Here is a 24594-nt window from a genome sequence, read left to right on the forward strand (position 1 = left end):
ATCATAGGCTAGGAAAAAACAACGATACAGGAAAAGGGACTCTAGAACTAAGCGAATTGAAGGATTGCCACCAATACATTTCTCTAGATTTATAAAAGGTATATATGCTTCAAAAATTCTGGACACACAAACGGGAGCTTTGTGTGAAACAGAAGAGTTAGTAATTCAGTGAAGGATTGACTGAGTGCTCAAATTTTGAACTCACAGAAGTAAAAGAACTGTAGTCTATGCAGCCTCCTTCATGACTGTAGGACATAGTGCGGATTTGATGGTGGAGTCCTGTGGAACGATGGGGCGGAAGTGAGACAGCATTCAATTAACAGTCATTTATTTCTGAGAGTTCTCCAATCCGTCTCTCTTCGTCTCATGGCGGTCTGTGACGCTGGAATTCGTGGCAAAGCGTCTGTCGCTCAACTGAAGGGTGTGGTTTGGCTTGTTATTATGGAAATCGATGTCTTAATTGGAAGCTGAACCTTCACTTTTATCGCTGAAATCATCTCTGCCACATACTATGGACCCTGATAATTAGTTACAAGCTTTTTTGTTCTGCAGTTTGATGTGTACAGGTTTGTTACGAAAACCCACTGACCCACACAATATAGCAAACATTTTCTCCACACATAGCCCAACTTCTCCTGATGTTCGAGTGACTTTGTGTTCGCTTGTTTGATCTTCAACCAAACTTCTCTTAATCATTTCTTGAACATTTCTACTGACTCATTAGCACCTAATTTAGTTTTCAAAACATGGAAAGGAGATGGTATCTATCTTATACCACCTTTTATGGTAAAAGACCTTACTGTAGAATTATATGCTGAACGACTTAATGAATTTACGTGTCCCAGTTATCATGCTGACAATCATACAATGACCTAAAACTTTCGAAATTGTGCAATGAACCCTTTCAGTACAAGAATGGAAAATACTTATGCGAAGTTTTCAGGTATGAAGCACGCGGCACAACTACTTCAACAGATCTGACATAAAATTTGTACTTGAAACTCTATTTCTACATAGGAAACGCCAAATGTTAATATCCAATTATTAACCATCTCGTTTGTGACTGTGCTTACACCCTGTTCTGGAATCACTATCATTGTTATAGACCGGGAAAAGTGATCTATTATTGTCAGAATATACTTTATTCAGCTTCTATTCTATTAAATGGTACAAGAATAACCAAACTAATAACGTCAAAAGGTTTTGTCGCTTCTCGAAATCTTTGTATCTGTATACACCAGTGACTAATAACGGCTCTTTGCGCACATGGGACCCAGTCTCTCACATATCAACATTTTGCTTCCTGGTCCTTCACAAAAATATTTCGGCTATATACCAGACTGTCGTTCTATGTCCCCTATGACCCGTCAACAGGTGATCAAATGCTTGTTGCAGTATTTCATTCCTGAACAATACAGGAACAACCACGTGCACACCACACACTTTGTACTTCTGCACAGCAAGCCATTTTGTGTCATGAACTGGGTTTGCAACCTAAAACCCTGTCAGTCTACGTCATCTGCTATGCCTTTTGCCTAGTGCCTGCAGAATTCCAAAACCTCCAGCTTAGTGCACCAATGTTAGTGTTTGTCTTCCGTGCTTTATGCTTCACTTCATAATTAATCTCGCTTAGCTTCATTGCACACTATGTTATTCTACTGCAAGGATCTTTCAGTCCCAATAAACACCTAAATGAAGCACGATCAGTAACTACCTTAAATGTTTGTCTGTCTAAAAAACGCTTCTCCTGCTTTGTAATTTTGCAGTCACGCGCCTAATGTCCAAACTCACAACATTCAAAGCACTGTGGCTGGTGACATTGCTTCTTCACATGACCCTCTCGTCCACATATGTAGCATTTGAAGTCAAAGGAGAAGACACCACGGTTATTCCGTTTCGGAGTCGCAATATCTCTCTCCCCCAGCTCTGTAGCAATTCTAGTAGCTTAGGACCAATTACTACGATTTTCCGTCCTCACCTCTTGTGACATACCTGCTGAAATACCCCTCAAAAATACGCGTAAGGCCCCTCTCTCTTCTTCCTGCAAGAGAATCCGCCTCTGCACTGTGCGTCAGTTCGTAAGTCTGCGAGTTCCCCTTACGATTTCTGTAGAATAGCTCTACTAATTGTTCTTTTATGTTAATCTCAAGAGCTTCTCCCTGAAAAATATGGCACTGCTAGGTTACGACAGGGTTGGGTAAGCCCTTCGGCCAGCTGATCACATGTGTGCTTTTTACTAAGTCACAAACGTTTTAGCATCACCTGATACCCGTAACTTAGCATCGAACAAAGTCCCTAAGCGAGCTGCTTTCCTCACATTATCCAGAGAGGCTGATACATCCTCGAATGTCAACAGATGAAACTATCTGCCATCAGATCAGTGGATGGGACAGGTACAATTACTATGGTCTTGGCAGTTGCCAGTTGTGACACATAATATTTCCAGTTCCCTATGCATCCATTCCTTAGCGTGACTTCGTTGTATTTTATTCTGAAGCAACATGGCTACCTGACTTCTCAAAACTTCAACGGCTTTACTTACAGTTGCTGCAAGCGTTCCTGGCCGTTGTGTAACCTCCATTTTAAATTATAATCCGGAACAACTGGAAAACTAGTATATCGACGCAATATCCATAAGAAAGTAAAACTATATTAATCTTTTCTACGTATCATGGACCAGTGGGACTCACTACACTGCCGTGGTTTGTGGCCAAATCTTCTATAAATTTTACACCTTACTGGCACTGTTTAGTAGACGGTAATTCGACCCTGAAAACTATAATATTGGCACCTAGCCGGCTGTAAGTACTCTTCTCTGCAGTTACCCCAGAAGTTCAATATGTCCACAGGTTCTTGTGGCCTCAAAAATGTCACTTTGAAATTACTATGCAGGTCCTTCTGACCCAACGTGGCCCCAAAATAAAAGAGGAAAGAAAACAAGCCAATAAAGAAACTATCGTTAAATTCAAAATTATGGCCAAAATATAAATGAAAGAGGCAATATCAACCTAAAAGTTTGACACTCAAAAATTAACTTAGGAAAATAATTTCAGGACACTTTTGGAAAAGAGAACACCTAAAACATGGGAACAAATTCAAAAACACATAGTGCAGACAGCAGAAGAAACCATTCTCCATGCCAAAAAATGGAAACATACCTGGTGGAATGATGACCGTGACGAACCAATCCTAACAACACTACGAGCTTGGAACATATGGAATGCAAATATAAATGATAAAAATAGAAACTTCCTTAAAAAAACACGAAAGCAAGCATCAAATGGCCTTAAAAAGATCAAAGTACAATACATGAAACACCAACTAGCATCAATAGACTCCAACTTCAAACAGAACAATGCTAGGGAATTTTACAGAACTTTCAAAATTAACTTAAAGAAATACACTCCACCTAGCCTATTTTTCACGGACCCAAAAACGCAGAAAACTGCATACAATAGCATAGGGAACCGTGGAATGCTTCCTGAATACTACGAAGAACTACATAACTGTGATCCACAGAAAGAAAAATCTAATTTCGATATTGTAAACCGAACACCACGGGACTCAAAGCCGCCAACCACAGAAGAAACAAAAGGAATCGTAAAATACCTTAAATATAATAAATCACCTGGAGAGCATAATATAGATACTGATCTATGGAAGTACTTTTGTGACAATATGATACAATGTCTATCAGAAATACTCAAAGAAATCTGGACAATACACAGCTTACCACCAGAATGGACATCTGCACTAACACATCCACTACATCAAAAAGAAGAAAACAGACCCTAGCAATTATAGTGGAATCTCCCTCTTACCAGTTACCAATAAGATCTTGTCTTAGGCGCTTTGAAAAAGAGCAGAAGAAATACTTGACAAACAGCTAGGAGAGTATCAGGCTGAATTTAGGAAGGGAAGGTCATGTGCAGAACAAATATTAAACTTGAAGAACATATTAGAAATGAGGAAAATCAGGAACTTGAAATATGTAATTACTGTCGTGGATTTTAAAGAAGCCTATGATTCAATTGACAGAAATACACTGCTTGATATCTTAAAAGAATTTGGACTCGATACTAAAACAACTGAAATAATTAAAACAACTTTGACAAATATAAAATCTAAAGTAAAATTTAGGGGAGAGCTCTCAAAATAGTTTGAAATAAAGTCAGATGTTCGACAGGGAGATTGTTTGTCACCTCTGCATTTCAATTTTGTGTTAGAGAAAGTTCGAGAATGGAGGAAGGCCATCAATACTAAAGGGATTCAACTAGGAAGAAGTCCAAACAAGATCACTGTCGACTGTTTAGCCTTCGCAGATGACATGGCATCGATTACAGATTCGCTAGATAATGCCCAAGAACAAATAAGAGAACTGCAAACACAAGCAGCCAAAGTAGGACTACAAACAACCTTTGAAAAAACAAAGTCCATGACAAACATTTGTGATGCTCCTCAAAATATTGAAGTTGACAACAATACAATACATAAAACAGATTCCTTTAAATACCTAGGAGAGTGGATTACATACAATGCAAAAGAAAAGACAGCTATAGAAACTAAAGTGCACAAAATGGAAAGAGCGTTTCATTTTACCAAAAACGTTTATAACAAAAAATCCTTGTCCTGGAACACGAAATTAAGACACTACCAACCAGTGGCCAGACCTGAAGCTCTGTATGCAGCAGAAACACTTAAACTAACAAGATATGGAGATCTTGAGAAACCAGAGAAGGTCGAAACAAAAATTTTACGGAAAATACTGGGAGCTATAAGAAACGATAATGCTGAATACAGGTTAAGAGCAAACAGAGAGCTATATTTGAAAACTGAAAAACTAACTGGTGTAATGGAGAAGAGAAGACTACAGTTTTTTGGACATATATTCAGAATGGATAACAACAGAATAACCACGTGGATATTCACATTACTCAATGGCTACAAATCCAAGCCCGCGTGGCTCACAGAGACTGAAAAAGATATGGAAAACGCTGGAATTACAATAGACACAATAGAAAACAGAACACATTTCAGAAAGGCAGTTCAAAAGGCAGAATTTTAGGAGAGAAAGAAAACAACTAGGCGAAAACGAACTCAAGAAGAAAGAGAAAAACTCTCTAAAAGGATGAAGGAAATTTGGAAACTACGGAAATGTAATACAATGAAAAGTAGCCAAAGCTGATTCATCGTACAATCCAAATGGGTTACTCGAAAGAAGAACAAAGATTGGTTAGTCATCGTGCTGCGTAATGACACATGTTGATGGCTCCTGACGTGCTGGCGTGGCTCCTTGACAGCGACAGCCGTCAGCACTCCTAGCGCCCAATTCGTAGAACATCAGAAATCACAGCTTATTGTCAGATGCCGCCTGCTACATGAGTGCAGGAAACTCGAGATGTGGTGGTGGAGTCCTGTGGAGCGCTGGGAGCTAATGAGACGTCATTGAGTTAACATTCATTTACTTCCGAGAGTCTTACAATCACTCTGTCTGCCTCAAAGTGCTGTCTGATGGTGGCGTCGCCGAGCCTGCATTGCACAGAGACATAGAGTAGCACGTCAGCGCCTGGCAAGGAATGTGCTGGTGCAGGATTCTTGCATTTTATTAGGTTAGCGCTACGACCCTATCACAGGAGGATAGTGTGGTTGGCGAGTCGCTGCAGCCCAGCACGGCTGTAGACAGTCACAGTGTTCTCACTGAGTGAAGCTGTGCTCCGGCTCGGCCCCAGATGTATGCGTGTCCCTATTGCTGTTTCCAACTGTGACACAAGGAGCAGCTCAAGAGGCGGTCTGAGCATGTAGCTGGTAGGGCAATACGTGTACTCTACAGGAGTGGAGGCACATACACCCCGCTCCAAGGTCGAACAGTTCACAGATGGACAGATCGGTTCTTCATTCATCGAAGACCGGCCTGGCCCTAAGCTTCGGGTAGTCGTAGGCGTGACTGGCAGGAATGCAGCAGTTGCGGGCTTGTAGCAGTTAACCCCACGCTGGTGGCAGTTGGTGTCACTTCGTTGTACTCAACAGATCATCCTCCAAAAGGTAGAGCTGTCCTTCCATCGGTATCATTGATTCCGATGGAGTGGCTAGAGTGAGTGGAAAGAGCGCGAGGTTTTTAGAGCAGCCAGTAACGCGACAGAATGTGCTCCCATTTTCTGATCCTACCAACGCTCTTGACTAACCTAATGTTTAATGTTTGGGCTTCAGAGCGTTCCTTTATACGAAATTTGCAGTCCAAAAGGCGTTCTTGTGTTATTCCTAGGTGAGGCTATCACACATAGCCCCATTACAGCACTGAGTCCGTCAAGCACTGTCATCTATCTGCTGTGTCAGATGTTCATGACGGCCTCTGTTGCACACTCTGATGCAATGAACTCACGACCTGTATGTATTTCAGTTCTTCTGTTGACATAGGTTACACCATCATTGCGTACTCAATGGACGTGCTCTACTTGGCATCATCCCAGTTAGTTCCAAAGAAATTTTATTTCTGTAGTTACTTACTATTCTGCTGTGCAACAGTACCAGGCGACTGCTAAGAGTTTGTGTTGTATTTATAGCTCATATGGTTTTATGAAAACAGGGGCCACATTCAAGCATCTAAGTTGTTCATGCAAAGACAGGAGCAAACACATTACCATCTATGGCAAGAATTGTACCATTCTTCAGACCTATATGTTCTATTGATCGCAACTATCAAAACAAACTGGAGGGACCAGAAAGCTTACCAGCCAAGAGAAGCAGACAAAGTGAGGTCACAGTCGTCTCACAATAGTAATACATGTGAGACAGTTCCTGTACAAATATTACACTTGTCCATTGTCTCGATTTACTTGTATTCAGTTCACAGCCGACAAGTCTGGGATTATGACCTCCCTGTACGTGAATGGAACAGCGAGTTCTTGCAGACGGAAATTCACAGTGATGTAGTCACAGCCTATGGGATGCTGTGGATGACATTCACACTCTGGGTGCATAACTACTGGATACGGGAGAAGTCAGCAATAATCATCATAATGAGGTGTTCTTCTGCCACCACCTGCATTCCATTGTTGTAGCCATACTCCGATGCTGTTGGGGGCCATAGTGTGAACCACTCCATCGCGCACTCCACTTACGGCCAGTGGGTGCTAGCTAGGATGCAGTCTACAAAGTGAATGATACTGCGCTGGTAACCCACTGCTCTCCACTGATAATATCAGGCATAGCGCTAGCAATACAGGCTGAGTTGTGGCCAATGTGCTTATGGTGCTTCGCACTGAGTGTGCACCTCCACTGCTGCAGTTGGCAAGATGGTGTGGCTCGCATGACTGTCGTCTCGTTCTGACGAGGATAACTCCCTGTTGTCCACACCACTTCTGGCTGCTATGAGTGAAGACACAGTGTATTTTGGAACAGTAAACGCTTATTTGTTAATGAAGTTTCATTAGCACTATATATATATATATATATATATATATATATATATATATATAATGACTTTTCATTTGCTAACTATGTAGTTAGTGCCCTCTGTAGTTAGAATCATTTATTTAGCTGGCAGTGAAAAGTCATCATATATATATATATATATATATATATATATATATGATGACTTTTCATTTGCTAACTATGTAGTTAGTGCCCTCCGTAGTTAGAATCATTTATTTAGCTGGCAGTATTGGCGCTCGCTGTATTGCAGTAGTTCGAGTAACGAAGATTTTTGTGAGGTGAGTGATTCATGAAAGGTATAGGTTGTTGTTAGCCAGCACCATTCTTTTACAAGGATTATTGAAAGTCAGATTACGTTGCACTAAAAATATTGTATGTCAGTTTATTGACGATCAGAATAAGTAAAGAGAGAAATGTCTGAGTACGTTCAGTTTTACTCAGCTGTCTCTGTATCAAACAACGTAGGAGTTTACCAGCACAGTAATTTATAATTTTTCTAAGGGGGTGTTTCAACCTATCGTATCATCCAGTCACCAGATGGCTACATCTGGCATCAGCAGTGCCTGCATCTGGCGTCAGACATGCTGCTGTCTGGGATCATTGAATCTGACATCAGTTGTCCAACAACCTATGGCTCCAGTAACAGCTGCAGTACGATGTCGTGAGTGTCTCTTTCATTTTTATTGAGGCCTGTTTTTCGTTTGTTTACGGCCATGGTGAAAGCGTTGTGACTGTCACATGAAATTGAAAGTTTGGTTTGTTAAGCCATAGGAGCTCATAGTTTCTCTCAGTTTCTTGGTAATTGTAGAGAGGTTCAATTGTGTTCGGTAGGTTGCCTGTATTGTGATTGGACTGGACAAGAGTTGCCATGTTTACGTTCAGTGTCAGCTATTGTGTGGCCATGAGGCACAGCAGTGTTTTGAATCTCGTTGAGCTGTCATTTGGAGCAAGGAGTAATGTATTTCGCACCAGAATTGTATGTATTGTCGTGTAATTTTGCTATTGTGTCTTTGGTTGGAGGTTACAGAAATACCAGAAACACGAGCAGTGACTGCACAGAAAGCGACTGAAAGCACTGGGGAAGCAACTGACTGAGTAGCAGAAATGTAACGACGCACTGGATAACGACGCACTAGACAGCAAGTGGGCAAACAGTCAACCGCAGATTTGCATAGGCAAGTTGAGCCAGTAGAGCCTAAAGCTCTATATCCCGTACCCAATGCTTCAGTTGATTCCGTTAGTGATTTAAAGGCTGCCGCACAAGAAGGGAATTGGTTGGATAAAACTTGTTTAGTTATGGGCAGGCTACGTTTGGTTGGCGATGCCAACTCATGAGCCTTGTGTCATGAAGGACTCGGGAAAACACAGACGTTTGAACAGTTTGAGAAGGGAATTTACAGTATCGAAAAAAAAAGAGAAAGGTATTTCAAGGACCAGCTTACGAGACTGTCACAGACACGTAACGAATCAATGGAGGCATTTTAGGATAAAATACTTATGAATTAATGCAGAATGTGGAGGTGAGTTAAACCTTTTTGCAAGCAGCTGAAAACAGGGCGTTGGATGTGTCTGGAAAAAAATTGCTAGTGGTTATGTCGAATACCAACGTTCTGTTATTAAGATAGTTACACTACTTGAGGAAATAGATACTGTGACACGGAGGATGGGATAGGTTGGATATTTCTTTCGTCGCAGTTGAAAATCTGGACGCTCATTCCACATGAAGAAGCTGTGCAGCGAGTCCAGTGTTGCTGATGTGCAGTAGCGGGCCACTAGGCGCTTGAGTGTGCCAGTAATAATCAGAACGGATAAGGTTAGATCAACCGTTCGTTAGATGCGAACGGGAATTCCTCAACCTCTGGATGACGTTCCAAGTAAAACAGAATACTGCAAAAGCCACTGCAGTGACGGACTGTTGCCTGGTCAGCATATTTAATGGAATGAACCATAGTTTTTTTGCAGATACGGTGGCTCATGCATCGGTAGCTAATTTGGACCATCTAGCTAGGAGGAGGCTGAGGACCGCATGATGAAGTGGGTCAGAATAATGTGCCATCATAAGGAATCCACAGCGCTCAATTTCAGTACTGGAGCGAAGAATTTTCAGGTCTGTGGAGAAGTTGTCAGTTGTCAGTGACAGATACTGTGTGATCCTGGGACTTGAATTTATAAATAAACATCATGCAAAAATTGACCATTTGCACTACACTATCGAACTCAGAGAAACCTTGTTTTAGCTGTGAATGAGCATAGCTAGTGTCACATTGCTGCAGGTTTAACCAGTGATGAAGGTGATACCGAATAAACTGCATATACATAAACTAAATATCTGTTCACCTGAGTGAAATGTTGCGTATTGTTGAGCCCCTAGAGTGCAATGATGAATTCATCACATTACTGTGCACATAGGAATGTAGTATCCATGAATCAAGTAGATGAGGCTAACATGGTTCCCAGGAGTATATATAATATAGGCACGGATGAGGAGAGCCTGCCAAAGGGGTTAGTGATTGCCAATTTGTATATCACGGGTGAGGATGATCTCAAAAGGTCGGAAGATGACCCAGGCATGATCAAGTTGTCTGCCGATATGCACTGCACAAGAAATTGAAACATTTAGTGAGAAAATATGCCCGCTATGGGAGCATTGTTGTTAAGATTTGCAGATCTATTTAGTAAGGAAGAAATACCAAAAGATAGTAACGCCCCAGTGTACAGAAAACCCCTACAGAATTCTTAGGCATTTGCCACCATTAATGGGAAAGTTTATTGACCAGCAGTTGGCTGATAGTATCATTGTGACGGTCCATGCCATGGGGTGTAAGCGTGATACTGTCGCAAAAAGTCATGAGATGGCACGAGGAAATATGGGTTTTGTTGTGATTACCACTACCTGAATGCAAAGTCTATTACAGATGCACATACAATACCAAATATAACGGGGACTCTAGGAAATTTGGGTTAGTGTAACTATTTCTCGATGATGGATCTAAGAAGTGGCTATCATCAGCTGGGAGTGGTTCAGAAGGACCATCCAAAGATCGCTTTTACAGTACCCTAGGGCCATTATTAATACTTTCGAATGCCATTTGGTCTTAAGAAAGCGATGGCTACCTTCCAGAGGTTACTAGATGGAGGGAGAGCATGTGTAGAAACTGGAGGAAGTTTTCAAGAGATTATACATACTATGATTAATGCTATCGATAAATGTGACTTAGCAGCAACGCAAGTGGACTGCTTAGGTCAGCAGGAGGGTGTCAAAACAGATCCACATTCGAGCTATACAATCCACGATAGTGTGCCACAACAGACGACAAAACAGCTTCAGACGTTTCTTGGACTCTGTAGCTGTTGTAAGAAATTTGTGAGAGGGCTTGCTGAAATTCCTGGACTATTGAAGAGGCTGCTGAAAAAAGGAGTGACATTTCAGTGACAAACTGACTGTGAAACTGCATTTCAGAATTTAAAACCAGGATTAACAGCGACTCCAATATTGTTATTTCCAGAATTTACTAGGGAATTTATTTTATTGCGCGTTGTAAGTAATCTAGAGGTTGGATGTTTTCTTTGTGAAGATTTGTATAGTAAGGAACACACCAAGATAACTGAATAGATCAGAAAAGAGCTATTCTACGACAGGGAAAGACATGTTGGCTGTCATTTACGGTGTGACATGCTTATGTTGTTACTTGTTTGGTGAAAAGTTTAATATTGTATCGGACCACAGTACTGAAGTGGTTACAGGGACTAAAGGAACCACTGAGTAGGTTGACATGGTGTGTTTTGAAGCCTTTTTGATTTTTATTATGAGCTGATACATAAATCTGGAAAAAAGCATAAGAACACAAATAGTTTAAATAGAAAGGTTGACGCTTTGCAAATGTTGGACGGGAACAATGCCACGTGGCAAAAGGTTTCGGCACCTAACAGTGACAGTCGACAATTTAGGTCACAGATGCAGTTTATGAGACGAGAGGACTTGTACAGAATGATGAAAGGCAGACCATGCATGAAGTGTGTGTAACTTAGAGGGATGAAGTGCTGAAGCAAGTGCTCAAAATGTTAAAATGTGTGTGAATTCCTAATGGATCGAACTGCTGAGGTCATCGGTCCCTAGGCTGACACACTACTTAAACTAACTTATGCTTAGAACAACACACACCTACACACCCATGCCCGAGGGAGGACTCGAACCTCCGGCGGGAGGGGTGAAACAAGTGTATGACAGTGTCTTAGTGGGTCGCTGTAGGTGGGAAAGAACTGACTGGCACGTGGTTGGAAACTTTTGGTGGAGGATAAGAGAACAGTACATGGAACAATATGTCAGGAATTACCTGAAGCGTCGAAACCACTTGCAATGCCGAAGATAGATATTCTGGGCCCATTTAATTGTACACCCACAGGTAAGCGTTACATATTGACTATAGTTTTCATTTTCACAGAATGAAGCAGCTTTGCAGATAGTTGCACATTCACAAGCTTCAAACTAGTCCCTGCGACCCTCAGTCTAATGGAAGAACAGAGTGCATGGATCGCTTGATTTCAAGGATGCTGAGTCCTTTTGTGAGAACCAATCATGACGAATGGGATGTCTATCTTCTAGTTGTCATGTCTCTGTAAAGCTCTAAAATTCAAGTGGGACTGGTTTCTTACCATATAAGGTGGTGTATGGCAGAAAAATGCCTGCTCCCATTCATGAGAGAAGCCTGTGGATCGACGAAGCAAGCTTTCAGTGAAGCAATTTTCATAAACGTTACGTGATGTTTGACAGAGAGTGACAAGAACGAATATAAAAGCCCCCGAACGTTAAAACGACCCCAGGACAATGTGTGGGTTGGCCGCCACAGTATCAAGCAGGTCAGTGTGTTTTGGTAACTAATCCCTACACATGTGAGGATTAGAAAATTATTGACCTGATACCAAGGACCACATCAGATCACAGAAATGACACCATCTGTCTACGTTAAGCTGCAATTACGGATAAAAACTTCTGTGGTTCCTATGGGACGAATAAAGCTATTTGAATGACCTGTACCTACTTCGCCGCAATTGCCTATATCGTCATCAGTCGAGGATAATAAATTGGAAAAGCAGAAAAAGCAAGAGAGGTCACACAAATTACCTTACGCACTTACACAACTTCATCAAGTAGCATGCTAATCTATTTTCGTTTTTTTTTTTTTTTTTTTTTTTTTTTTGTGTAACTGAAGGCGTAGATTGCAAGTGCTGACCCGAGATGCGAGATGAAGGGATTGGCACAGGAGAGGAATTCGTGGCGGGCAGCATCAAACCAGTCAGAAGATTGATTCAGAGAAATAATTGGGGTATTTTTTCGATAATTTTATGGGTTGGGAGGCCGGAGTAATGTTAGTTGTTTTCAGTATGTGAATAACCGTATTACTGCACTTTTTTAAAAAGGGGGAGGACACAAATACCTTTCTTCCAGGTGGTGTATCACCAGTATTGTTCAGTTGTTGTCATACACCTCTTCATGGCAGGATAATCGTATGCACTGAGGAATTGTGGTAGTGTCAGAGAGAAAGTGTTATGATCTGTGCAACTGGAGTTGTTCAGACTGAAGACAAGGTAAGCGAAGTAAAGTGTAAAAGGGAAGTACCGTCGCCACAACCTTATTTCCAGAGAGTGAGCATGTGTTAGATCTATTCAGTTTCCCCAAAAATCATAAACTGCAACGAACAGGGGAATCCCAAGGGCATGCCTAGGATGGAATTGCTGAACAGCAGGGTACTAAAATATTGCTATGACCTGTGTCATAGTGGTCATGAAATATTGTCTTCTGACTACAGTCACCGGTACATCTATTATTAATTTGGCACAGTCAATTTTGTATTGACCAGAGAAGCCGCTGAATGTAATGTCAGCTCAGAATTTAGCCTTCCTAAATGATACATTGAACCCAAAGTTCGTTCATTAGATGAATTACCAACATCACAGGAGGGTCAAATGTCAGCAGAGCAGAGACTCAAGCATGTACGACAATAATAGACAGCTTCATGACATCGTGACTATAAGTGTCACAATTTCCAGAACTATAGTGGTTCTAATAGAGATTTGTGTAATCTCCATCTTCATTGGAGGAAAACCTGTGTGTCACAGAGGTTCACCATATCAGCTGATACCTGTTAGCTGGACTACTAATAATGAATAAGGAATAATTATTGGAGCATAAGAGTAATATGTTACTTATTATGTGAGGAGGAAACGAGACAGTAAACTTGAATATGTGTCGGCTATATTATGGGGAGAGGTTACACTAGTGGATAAGTAATGACTTAGAAAACGAAAATAATAGTAAGATAAGATGTTTAGTGAGTTAAACTCTGAGGAGTGAGGTTGTCAAGAACAGATTAAGAAGGAGAACTCTGGACACGGACTGAGCTAGAGCAAAGAAAGATAACTGAACTGAACAATGTAAACTTTGCTTTTAATATTTGTTAAGACTGTTCTAGCAAAGCATCGAGTCTGATCCAAGACAGATTTGTTAAAGAAGGAGAGAATAACGCGCCACAAAATAATAATCTTGGAAATGGAGTAGAATTTAAGAAGTCTTCCATTGCTAACAAAGAGATGAGTAAACCAAGTCTATATGCAACTGTCAGATGGAATGCCAATGGGGAAGCACTACTGCTTTTATAAGGTAATGTGGCTACAAGACGATGGTAACTGCTACATACCATAAAAGCTGAGTATCCAAATCGCTAGTACAGCAGAATGAAGAAGTAAGCCATAAGTCAGGCATAACAACGATTATTCAGAGTACTGACACTGCATAATACAGCTGCTGAAAGGCAATGTTCAAACATCTTGCAGCCACAGGTGAACTGGCCATAAAACCTTCCAGTGAAGAAAAGCAGGCCAAGTGAAGTCAACATCACGCTTGCAGTGGCAATGCACGTGGGAGTGGTCCTGTATATGTATCCAGTGGGTTGCTCTACTTCATCTCAGTTTGCAACCAAACAATCTCGGGCACGACCTGTGTTATTCTACCCTCTGTTCGTGGAGAGTGTCTTTGAATTCTGATGGAACAGCCAGTCCTGCTAGGAGGATTTCCACACTGCAAGCCGCAGTGCTGCTGTTCGAGTCAAGACTGGTGGACACTGTGGGCGACATTCACCATCAGGCCTTCGTAGCTGGTGGGCCAGTCACGGATTGTCACTGTGTAGAGGTGTGCCACAGCCACCAATCGATTTTCTTTCCCTGTAGATTTACCATAATACTGTGTGGATTACAACTGTCATGGTCCACAGTGTGACCCAGTCGCATATCGCACACTGTGTACAAGGCCAGTTGGTGCTTACCCGGGTGCAGACTATGATGTCGAGGACAAGAATTAAGTAATCCACTGCCCTGCACTGCTAACACCAGAGACAGGACAGACAGTGCTGACTGATCTGCCGGCAATGTGCCATGGCGTCTCTGGATATTGAGTACCTGTCTGCACTGCTGCAATGTCCGAGATGGCGTGGTGGCACAGTCATTAGCCCTGGTGGTCGCTGCCACTGCTCACTGCCGTGAATTAAGACAGAGTGTAATGTGGAACAACAAAAGCTTCATTGTTAATGATAAAAATTAAGGTCTTTGGGCACAGAGCAGGCCATCTCCCACCAAACCACCCATGCGTCAGGGTTGTCAGTCCTGCCTCTTGACGACTCAATAACGTCACCGGACGTACTGTCCCATCACTGTGTGGTTACAAATGTATCCATTTTCAAGGCTTAGTTTTGACTAATTATGTACATCACTAGTGATTGTAAACACATGCACGAGTTGCATTGTATTTGGATACTGTCGAGTGCCAAATTATTCTGTTATTGTGAGTGTTGACACGAGCAGTTTCTGGTCCAGTATCTCTCATAGGTTTACCAGTTTCTCCAGATGAGAACGTAGTCGCTCCCGCAGCGGCACGCCCTTCTTGTCCCTGATGAGCACGTAGACCGTGGAGACGCCGGGGCAGGAGCGCAGCAGCTTCTCGAGTATGAGGGTGCCAATGAATCCGGTGGCGCCTGTGAGGAGGACGGAGGCGCCGTCGTAGAAGTCAGCCACCTCACTCCACCGCTGCGGTTCCCCTGGCGGCAGCCAGTCCACAGGGAACTCCTCCAGCTCCCTCGCCTCCTCCTCTGGCGTCATTACGCGGGGGTGGATTTCACAGCACGGCATTCTGGCTCTGCACTGCTCTGTACCTGGCAAAACCACTACTGGCCATTAAAATTGCTACACCAAGAAGAAATGCAGATGATAAACGGGTATTCATTGGACAAATATATTATACTGGAACTGACATGTGATTACATTTTCACGCAATTTGGGTGCATAGATCCTGAGAAATCAGTACCCAGAACAACCACCTCTGGCCGTAATAACGACCTTGATACGCCTGGGCATTGAGTCAAACAGAGTTTGGATGGTGTGTACAGGTACAGCTGCCCATGCAGCTTGAACACGATACCACAGTTCATCAAGAGTAGTGACTGGCGTATTGTGACGAGCCAGTTGCTCGGCCACCATTGACCAGACGTTTTCAATTGGTGAGAGATCTGGAGAATGTGCTGGCCGGGGCAGCAGTCGAACATTTTCTGTATCCAGAATGGCTCGTACAGGACCTGCAACATGCGGTCGTGCATTATCCGGCTGAAATGTAGGGTTTCGCAGGGATCGAATGAAGGGTAGAGCTACGGGTCGTAACACATCTTAAATGTAACGTCCACTGTTCAAAGTGCCGTCAATGCGAACAAGAGGTGACCGAGGCGTGTAACCAATGGCACCCCATACCATCACGCCACGTGATACGCCAGTATGGCGATGACGAATACACGCTTCTAATGTGCGTTCACCGCGATGTCGCCAAACACGGATGCGATCACCATGATGCTGTAAACAAAACCTGGATTCATCCGAAAAAATGACGTTTTGCCATTCGTGCACCCAGGTTCGTCGCTGAGTACACCATCTCAGGCGCTCCTGTCTGTGATGCAGCGTCAAGGGTACCCGCAGCCATGGTCTCCGAGCTGATAGTCCATGCTGCTGCAAATGTCGTCGAACTGTTCGTGCAGATAGTTGTTTTATTGCAAACGTCCCCATCTGTTGACTCAGGGACCGAGACGTGGCTGCACGATCCGTTACAGTCATGCGGATAAGATGCCTGTCATCTCGACTGATAGTGGTACGAGGCTGTTGGAATCCAGCACGGCGTTCCGTATTACCCTCCTGAACCCACCGATTCCATATTCTGCTAACAGTCATTGGATCTCGACCAAAGCGAACAGCAATGTCGCGGTACGAGAAACCGCAATCGCGACAGGCTACAATCCAACCTTTATCGAAGTCGGAAACGTGATGGTACGGCATTTCTCCTCCTTACACGACGCATCACAACAACTTTTCACCAGGCAACGCAGGTCAACTGCTGTTGGAAACTTTCCTCATGTCACAACGTTGTATGTGTCGCCACCAGCGCCAACCTTGTGTGAATGCTCTGAAAAGCTAATCATTTGCATATCACAGCATCTTCTTCCTGTCGGTTAAATTTCACATCTGTAGCACGTCATCTTCGTGGTGTAGCAATTTAACGGACAGTAGTGTAGTTATGTGCTGTACTGTGATTTCCTTAATTCAGAAATTACTGTTAAGAACTTTCTTGAGCCAACTACTGGTTTTTGCCTTTGTATTTATCCGTTTCGAGTGATTTTGACTACTGCTGTAGATATGACAGAAATATGGGCTGAACATTAATAAAGCCGATAAACTGCAGGGACGGATTCCTGACTGGAAACGGAGGAAAAAAGGTCCTATAAACATGCTTCTGGAAATGGACAGTGTACGTGTGACAACAACAAATCTTTGCAGAACACAGTAAGGAGCTGCATCGCATCCACGTCACAACAGTGGTTCGAAGTGGCCTCCAATGGACGCATTGCGTGCGTTTGCACGTCACAACATGGATTTCCGCAGTCTTTCGCCTGTTCCGACCTCTCTCCAAATAGCGCCACAGGCGTTGTGAATAAGCTGTTGAACGATCTGCACATCAGAAACTGGTTCAGCATACACAACGATTTTCACCTGCCGCGTGGGTAAAAAATCAGGGGCTTAAGTCTGGTGATCTAACAGGCCATGCCACAGGGCCTCAACGGACTATCCAACGTTCAAAAATGGTTCAAATGGCTCGAAGCATTATGGGACTTAACATAAGTCCCCTAGGCTTAGAACTATTTAAAGGCAACTAACCTAAGGACATCACACACATCCATGCCCGTGGCAGGATTCGAACCTACGACCGTAGCAGCAGCGCGGATCCGGACTGAAGCGCTTAGAACCGTTCGGTCACTGCGGCCGGCCCTATGTAACGTCCGGGGAATATGTTGTTGAGATGTCAGAGAATTCTAATGCGGAATAGTGGTGGCGATCTGTCATTCAGAAACCACATAACCCGTCACATTGCCAAAGACACATTCTCAAGCTACTCAGCCAGAATAGTCCGCAGGAAGTTCAGGGACGTTCCTCTATCGAGGCGTTGTAGGACAATAACCAGTTCAAGTACGTGATCATCAAGAATGCTTGTCCACACAATTGTACTGAACCGATGCTGATGAGATGCTTCAATCATTCTCCGAGGATTGTATCCTGCAGATGACAATTATGCAGACTGATGATGCCAGTTCTGGTAAAGATTGCTTCGTCAATAAAGAGAGCTGATGGCAGAAATCTCATAATTGCAATGGTATGGTGTAAAAACCATTGACAAAATCGTTCCCATAGAGGAATATCCTCTGCTGATAATCCTTGCACTCGTTGCAAGTGATAGGGGTCGTAGCTGTTGTCATGCTGGACACACATAACGGTACTTTGGCATAGGCCATGTTGGCGGGCTCCTCGTTTGGAGCTTGTACTAAAGTTCATCTAAGTATCCTGCAGAAACCGGTCCTCCAAACCTGCTGAATGCACAGTTTGCCTCCTCCCTGTACGTTCGTCTGTCTGATAGGACCCATAATCACACAAATACCCAAAATGGGCTTGAAACGTTATGTGATATGCTTGGTGTCTGTGAGGGCACTTGTTTTGGTATAGCCGTACTGCCCCTCGACCCTTTCCATTTGCTTGGCCGTACACACACACCATCTCGGCTTGTTCTCGACATGAATACCGGACCATTACGCTGCTTATAATACGCTCCATTAATCACATAGCCTGCAGCATAAAAGGAACATACGGCACTTGGTCAGGGGAATTTTCATTCGTCAGCACCATCTACCGTGGAAATGTTTCTGGACACATTTTGATGGGAGCTTTTTTCCAGTCAGGAACCCGTCCTTGGAGTTTGTCGGTTTTATTAACGTTTGGCCTAAAAGTACTGGTACAGGACATAAGTTAGATTAAGCTGTACCGAAGCAACATTGCAATGATAAAAATACTAGTGAGGTTTATTTAAAAAGTTATGTGTCCAGTGATAACGTGAGAAACACGCACGTGTCAAGATTACAAAGACTGTATAAATCATTACACTCGAAGTATTCTTTGGGTTCAAGAAGATTTGTGCCTTGACGTATTTGTAAATTTCAAATTGCATGTGTTGCATATAAAATAGTGAATGTAACTTCTTAGATTTAATAAACCCTTAAAAGAGTTCACTCTTACATATTTCATTACACGGCATTAACATAACGCAAGAATTATAGCGAAATATTTTACAGTTCAGGCTATGACATTGGAGAAATGAGAAGGAATTTTAAAATGCGATGCGAGGAATATGCAGAATTCAAAAGGGAAAAAAAGGTTGGAAATTAATCCAACGCAGCTCACATGACAAGGGAGGGTCACACGGTGCACAATATCGGAAACAATCTCATAATCCTTCATAGAAGAAGAACGATATATATGAAGAATTAGAAATGTACACCTATCTCAAAAATTTCCAAGGAAAGACAGTAAATGGGCAACATATACTTAATGGCATCAGTATTTTGGACATCTCACATCTCGTTGTTGATGATTTCCTTTAAAGTGACTCAGAAAATTAGTAGATGTAACTAGACATTTGCAAATATGTTTCGTAACGAGTTCATGTAGCGTCCAAGCTACGCTAACGACTTCTGTACTTACTTGTGGTTCAACTTTTCCACGCTAGAGGACGTAATTCTACACTTCGATGTCCAGTCAAATGTAGCTATTTGTCACTTTCATTAAATCTAAAAATCTGTTTTAGCTTCTTATTTGTAAAACAGACAATTTGAAATTTACAAATATCAGGACATATATCTTCGTAAATCCAAACAATACTTTTAATGTAATAACTTATACACTTTATATAGCCGTGACACGCGATTGTTTCTCACCATATCATTGGATACGTAGTATTTTAAATCAACCTGACTTGCACTTTTATCATTTGCACGTTGATTCTCCACACCATACTGTGAGTTATATGCTAAACCTGTACTTCCGTTATACACATACCTTCTTTATCGACTTCCGTTATGTACAATGTTAATATGTCTTTCATACATATGACATTTATCAGAACCATTTGAAAATTATCCACAATAGACGACGAAACCGGTAGCGGATTCAGTAAAGTTCTCAACGGCAACTACAGCGGATTTTTCATTAATAAACCAAGAAATGGTTAAGGGCAGAAAGTGATTCACACTAACTTCCACTGTAGGGTACACAATGTGGTTGTTATGATAGCAGGAAAAAAGTACATTATTCTCTCTGCGAGCCAGAATTTTGCTGACCTCTCTGCAAGAAATACTTCTAGTAACTTTTTAATAAAATATATACATTGGAATCATAGTTTTCATGAAAATATCTCAACTGACTATATTTTCATACATAACAGAGGTAATACACCGTAAGGGATGAATTGTTTCTCTTAAACTAGCAAGTTCAAAAGAAGTTTGCATTTGAATATATAAAGCTGTTGGTAGCTAAACTGACTAGTTTTGTCTTCGTCTGATAATGTCTGTGGCTCCTTGCTCACAGAGAATTCTTAAACAGATGTGTAATGGGTGTAATGGTCAGCCATAGGCTACGAAGGCGGCCGGATATCGCTACGCACAGTTCACAAATATACCCCCACATTTTTCCCAAATTATTTGTTTAATATGCTTGATAATAGTCGCGATTGTCTAATAGATTTCTTAGTATGGCTTTTAAACTGTTACCCATGTGATTTACATCTACATTCATACTCTGAAAACCACTGAAGTGCCTAAGTCTACTTCCCATTGTAACAGTTATTAGGGCTTCTTCCCTTTACATTCACCACGGCCTATGGAGCGACAGAAGAATCAATTGTTAAATGCTTCTTTGCTGTAATTAATCTGATCTTGGCCTCACGATCGTTATGGGAATGATACGTAGTGACTTGTGGTGTATTGCTACGATCACCACTTAAAGCTGAGTTTTGAAACTTTGTAGGTTTTCTTTTTGACGCTATTCTTCTGTAGTAAAGCATATTAACGATTTTTAATTATACTTCATTCCTGCCACAGTACGGATAACCTTAGTATAACACTTTAGATATCACTTTATTTCCAAATCCATAATTCTGCCTCAAGAACTGAACGTGTTGCAACTGGCTCACTGTAAATGATGAATGATATAAGCAGTAGGATGTTATGATCCATATTATTGTGTATTAAGTCAAACATACCTCGCGTTCATTTCTGCTTGCAAACATGACAAAAAATAATTATTTTTACTATTTTTCTAGATTGCTTTATTACACTTACTTATTATTCTCATCCAATAATTTCCTTGTTTAATATATCTGCACAATCATGAGCCTACGGAAGACTCCTGTCATCCCACTATTTCTCCGCCTGCTTTTCACAAATGCTCAAATTTAAAATTGTTTTCAAATTTTCATAGTTCTTAAAACTTGCTTAAAACCTTATCACAGAACAATAAAGTCAGCCAAAGTAGATATTCCCTTCACGAATATAGACATGTGTGACTAGGCATAGAGAAGACTCTACTCCGTCAAATACCCCTTGACCTCTACCTGCTGTTACTTTTAGTACTGTTGACAACGCAATAGAAATTGCTTGAAACGTATTCCTTAAGGTATATTTTTACACTTAACTGTAATTAAGTAAATAGTTACTTAGCACAATTTATAGATGTTACATCGATTTATTATCTTCTCTTTCTATTGACAGTCTGCAGATTATTCTTGGCTGCAAGAACTCTGTAACGGTACTGCCAAAAGCTCTTGTGATTGTGTTGTATAAAATCTAAAAACTAAAATAGAATAATTACAATAACTACTCGCAAACTGTTTTCTCTGCCGTCCGCTCAATCACTGGTCTCTTCTCTTATTTGTCTTCAACTCTGACAATCCAATGAATAGGATTACAGCGTCTCTGGACCATTACGTAATACAGCCTTCACCTCAAAATCATTTCCAACCCGACTTTGGAACGATTCACCTCGAAATCTCCAAGAAATTTCATTCCTTTGCAACTCCAACCCATGTGTCATTATTCACCTTCTATCACAATGTAAGTATCTCATTAACATACTTGTTTACAGCTCACTCCATTCACCCTCCACCGATACCCCTGCCAAGTACGTCCCATCCCACACCCTTCTCTTCAGAGTCATTTTGGAACAATCCGCTCTTCACACTTATTTATTGCTATCACTATCAGTTCATTTATATTCTTTGTCAATAACATCTCCAGTTTCTGATGCTGTTAAACAAGGTTTCAAAAGTGCTAAAATAATTAATATAATTCTTATTCTTAAAGTCTGCTATTATTAATATTATTATTATTATTATTCAATATATTTATTTGTGTTGGTAAACAAAATTTTCCTCATAATAATATCTGAGATGTAGACATAACTGTGTCACAATTATGCAATGAAACTGTGTTCCTTGGTATACAATGTTAAGTAACAGTTTTTCATCTCTATCTTCGGCCGATGTAAGACAGGTTCTGAAGACTCTAAACAGCTTGGATGATGTAAAGCAATAAATAAATATCACCAGTAGGCCGCTTAGTTAACGTATTGTTTTAATCATCACAAATTACATAACAGATTATTTTTTTTTAATATGATGTCTATATCTGCACTCTGACGAATGTTATGCATAGGGAATGTCTGAGACAACACGGAGTAGATACTGAAATTTTGTGTGCATATCAAATATGTTGAGCTGGAAGTGGTATGTTTCAGAGTAGGATCAACTGAGTCAAAAGATTCCTTGAATTGCAAAACACATTTCTGCATATCGTTTCCCCTGAGGCTGTGCAATAGGACAGCGGATTTGACACTCTAATAGAAATAGCATCACAGGAATATTTCAGCTCTGTGCGCGTCCTCGGCCACGAAGGTGCTTTCATTAAATTTAACAAACCTGAAGTAAATTAAATAAACATGGATAAACTGCACTATTTTGTATATTCCAAAACACTTGATATTATATAGGCTACATATCGCAAACAGGCAAGAAAAGTGACACAAGTAAAAAACCGGCAATTCTCAGTTTCTGTACTTGAGAATACTTGTGAAGTGCCCCAACCTGCACGAAAAACTGCAAATCTCGCGATTTGTTCACTTCAGGAAAGATGTGTCAGTTTTGTTGTAGGCTACTTCATGATTCGCCACGTCGAGAAAAGTGTTGTTTCAGCGTTGCTACTGTCAGGTGTGGATGGGCCATTCAAAAAGAGCGATATGTACTGAGTTGTGAAACTTTTTATGCATAGGGTAAGGTGAATGTAATTCTTAATATAGTTGATTATGTCTGTGTCAATACAGTGTATGTGTCTTACAATATATATCTGAAGGAACATACGCTAAAAAAATGGAAATTTCTTTCTCGGTGAAAAGTATTCCTACATTATATAAGCCCATTTACGATTCTACAGTATGTTTTCGTAAATTGTGTTCCTTAAATTGTACCTAATTGTTGTCCCTTGTTAAATTGTAAATTGTATTAATTTCAATTAATTATAATGCCTAGTTTTGTATTTAGCTACTGAAATTTCAACTTAAGTGTTAATTTTAAGTGATGGAAGCTCGAATATCGTATTATATATATATAGATCCTGAGAAATCAGTTCCCAGAACAACCACCGCTGGCCGTAATAACGGTCTTGATACGCCTGGCCATTGAGTCAAACAGAGCTTGGATGGCGTGTACAGTTTCAACACGATACCACAGTTCACCAAGAGTAGTGACTGGCTTATTGTGACGAGCCAGTTGCTCGGCCACCATTGACCAGACGTTTTCAATTGGTGAGAGATCTGGAGAATGTCGAACATTTTCTGTATCCAGAAAGGCCCGTACAGGACCTGGATTCATCATTCGTGCACCCAGGTTAGGCGTTAAGTACTCCATCGCAGGCGCTCCTGTCTGTGATGCAGCGTCAAGGGTAACTGCAGCCGTGGTCTCCGAGCTGATAGTCAATGCTGCTGCAAACGTCGTCGAACTATTCGTGCAGATGGTTGTTTTCTTGCAAACGTCCCCATCTGTTGACTCAGGGACCGTGGCTGCACGATCCGTTACAGCCATGCGGATAAGATGGCTGTCATCTCGACTGATAGTGATACGAGGCCGTTGGGAGCCAGCACGGAGTTCCGTATTACCCTCCTGAACCCACCGATTCCATATTCTGCTAACAGTCATTGGATCTCGACCAACGCGAGCAGCAATGTCGCGATACGATAAATCGCAATCGCGATAGGCTACAATCCGACCTTTATCAAAGTCGGAAACGTGATGGTACGCATTTCCCCTCCTTACACGAGGCATCACAACAACGTTTCACCAGGCAACGACGGTCAACTGCTGTTTGTGTACGAGAAATCGGTGGGATACTTTTCTCATGTCCGCACGTTGTAGGTGTCGCCACCGGCGCCAACCTTGTGTGAATGCTCTGAAAAGCTAATCATTTGCATATCACAGCATTTTCTTCCTGTCGGTTAAATTTCGCGTCTGTAGCACGTCATCATCGTGCTGCGGCAATTTTAATGGCCAGTAGTGTATATGGGGTGGAAAAGTGATAAAAGTATCACATGAGTGGCCGCAACAAAAAAACATTTTAGAAAATGAAGAGAAGTTAAACAACTCAAGGAATTAATAATTACCTAAGAACACTTCACATTGAACTAGATATATTGACTATAATGGAATAT

At 41.5% G+C, this 24594-nt stretch overlaps 1 protein-coding gene across 1 annotated transcript in view; it reads right to left on the reverse strand.

Moving 5' to 3' along the window:
• LOC126203663 (fatty acyl-CoA reductase 1-like) overlaps positions 1 to 24594 on the reverse strand; it is a 169486-nt gene that overhangs the window by 126716 nt on the left and 18176 nt on the right. Inside the window, exon 2 of the mRNA XM_049938030.1 lies at positions 15316 to 15644. Coding sequence (XP_049793987.1) covers positions 15316 to 15609 — 294 coding nt within the window. The 5' untranslated portion in view covers positions 15610 to 15644. The remainder of the gene's footprint in view (positions 1 to 15315; positions 15645 to 24594) is intronic.

Source organism: Schistocerca nitens, chromosome 9 (assembly GCF_023898315.1).
Source record: "Schistocerca nitens isolate TAMUIC-IGC-003100 chromosome 9, iqSchNite1.1, whole genome shotgun sequence".
NCBI classification, from domain to species: domain Eukaryota; kingdom Metazoa; phylum Arthropoda; class Insecta; order Orthoptera; family Acrididae; genus Schistocerca; species Schistocerca nitens.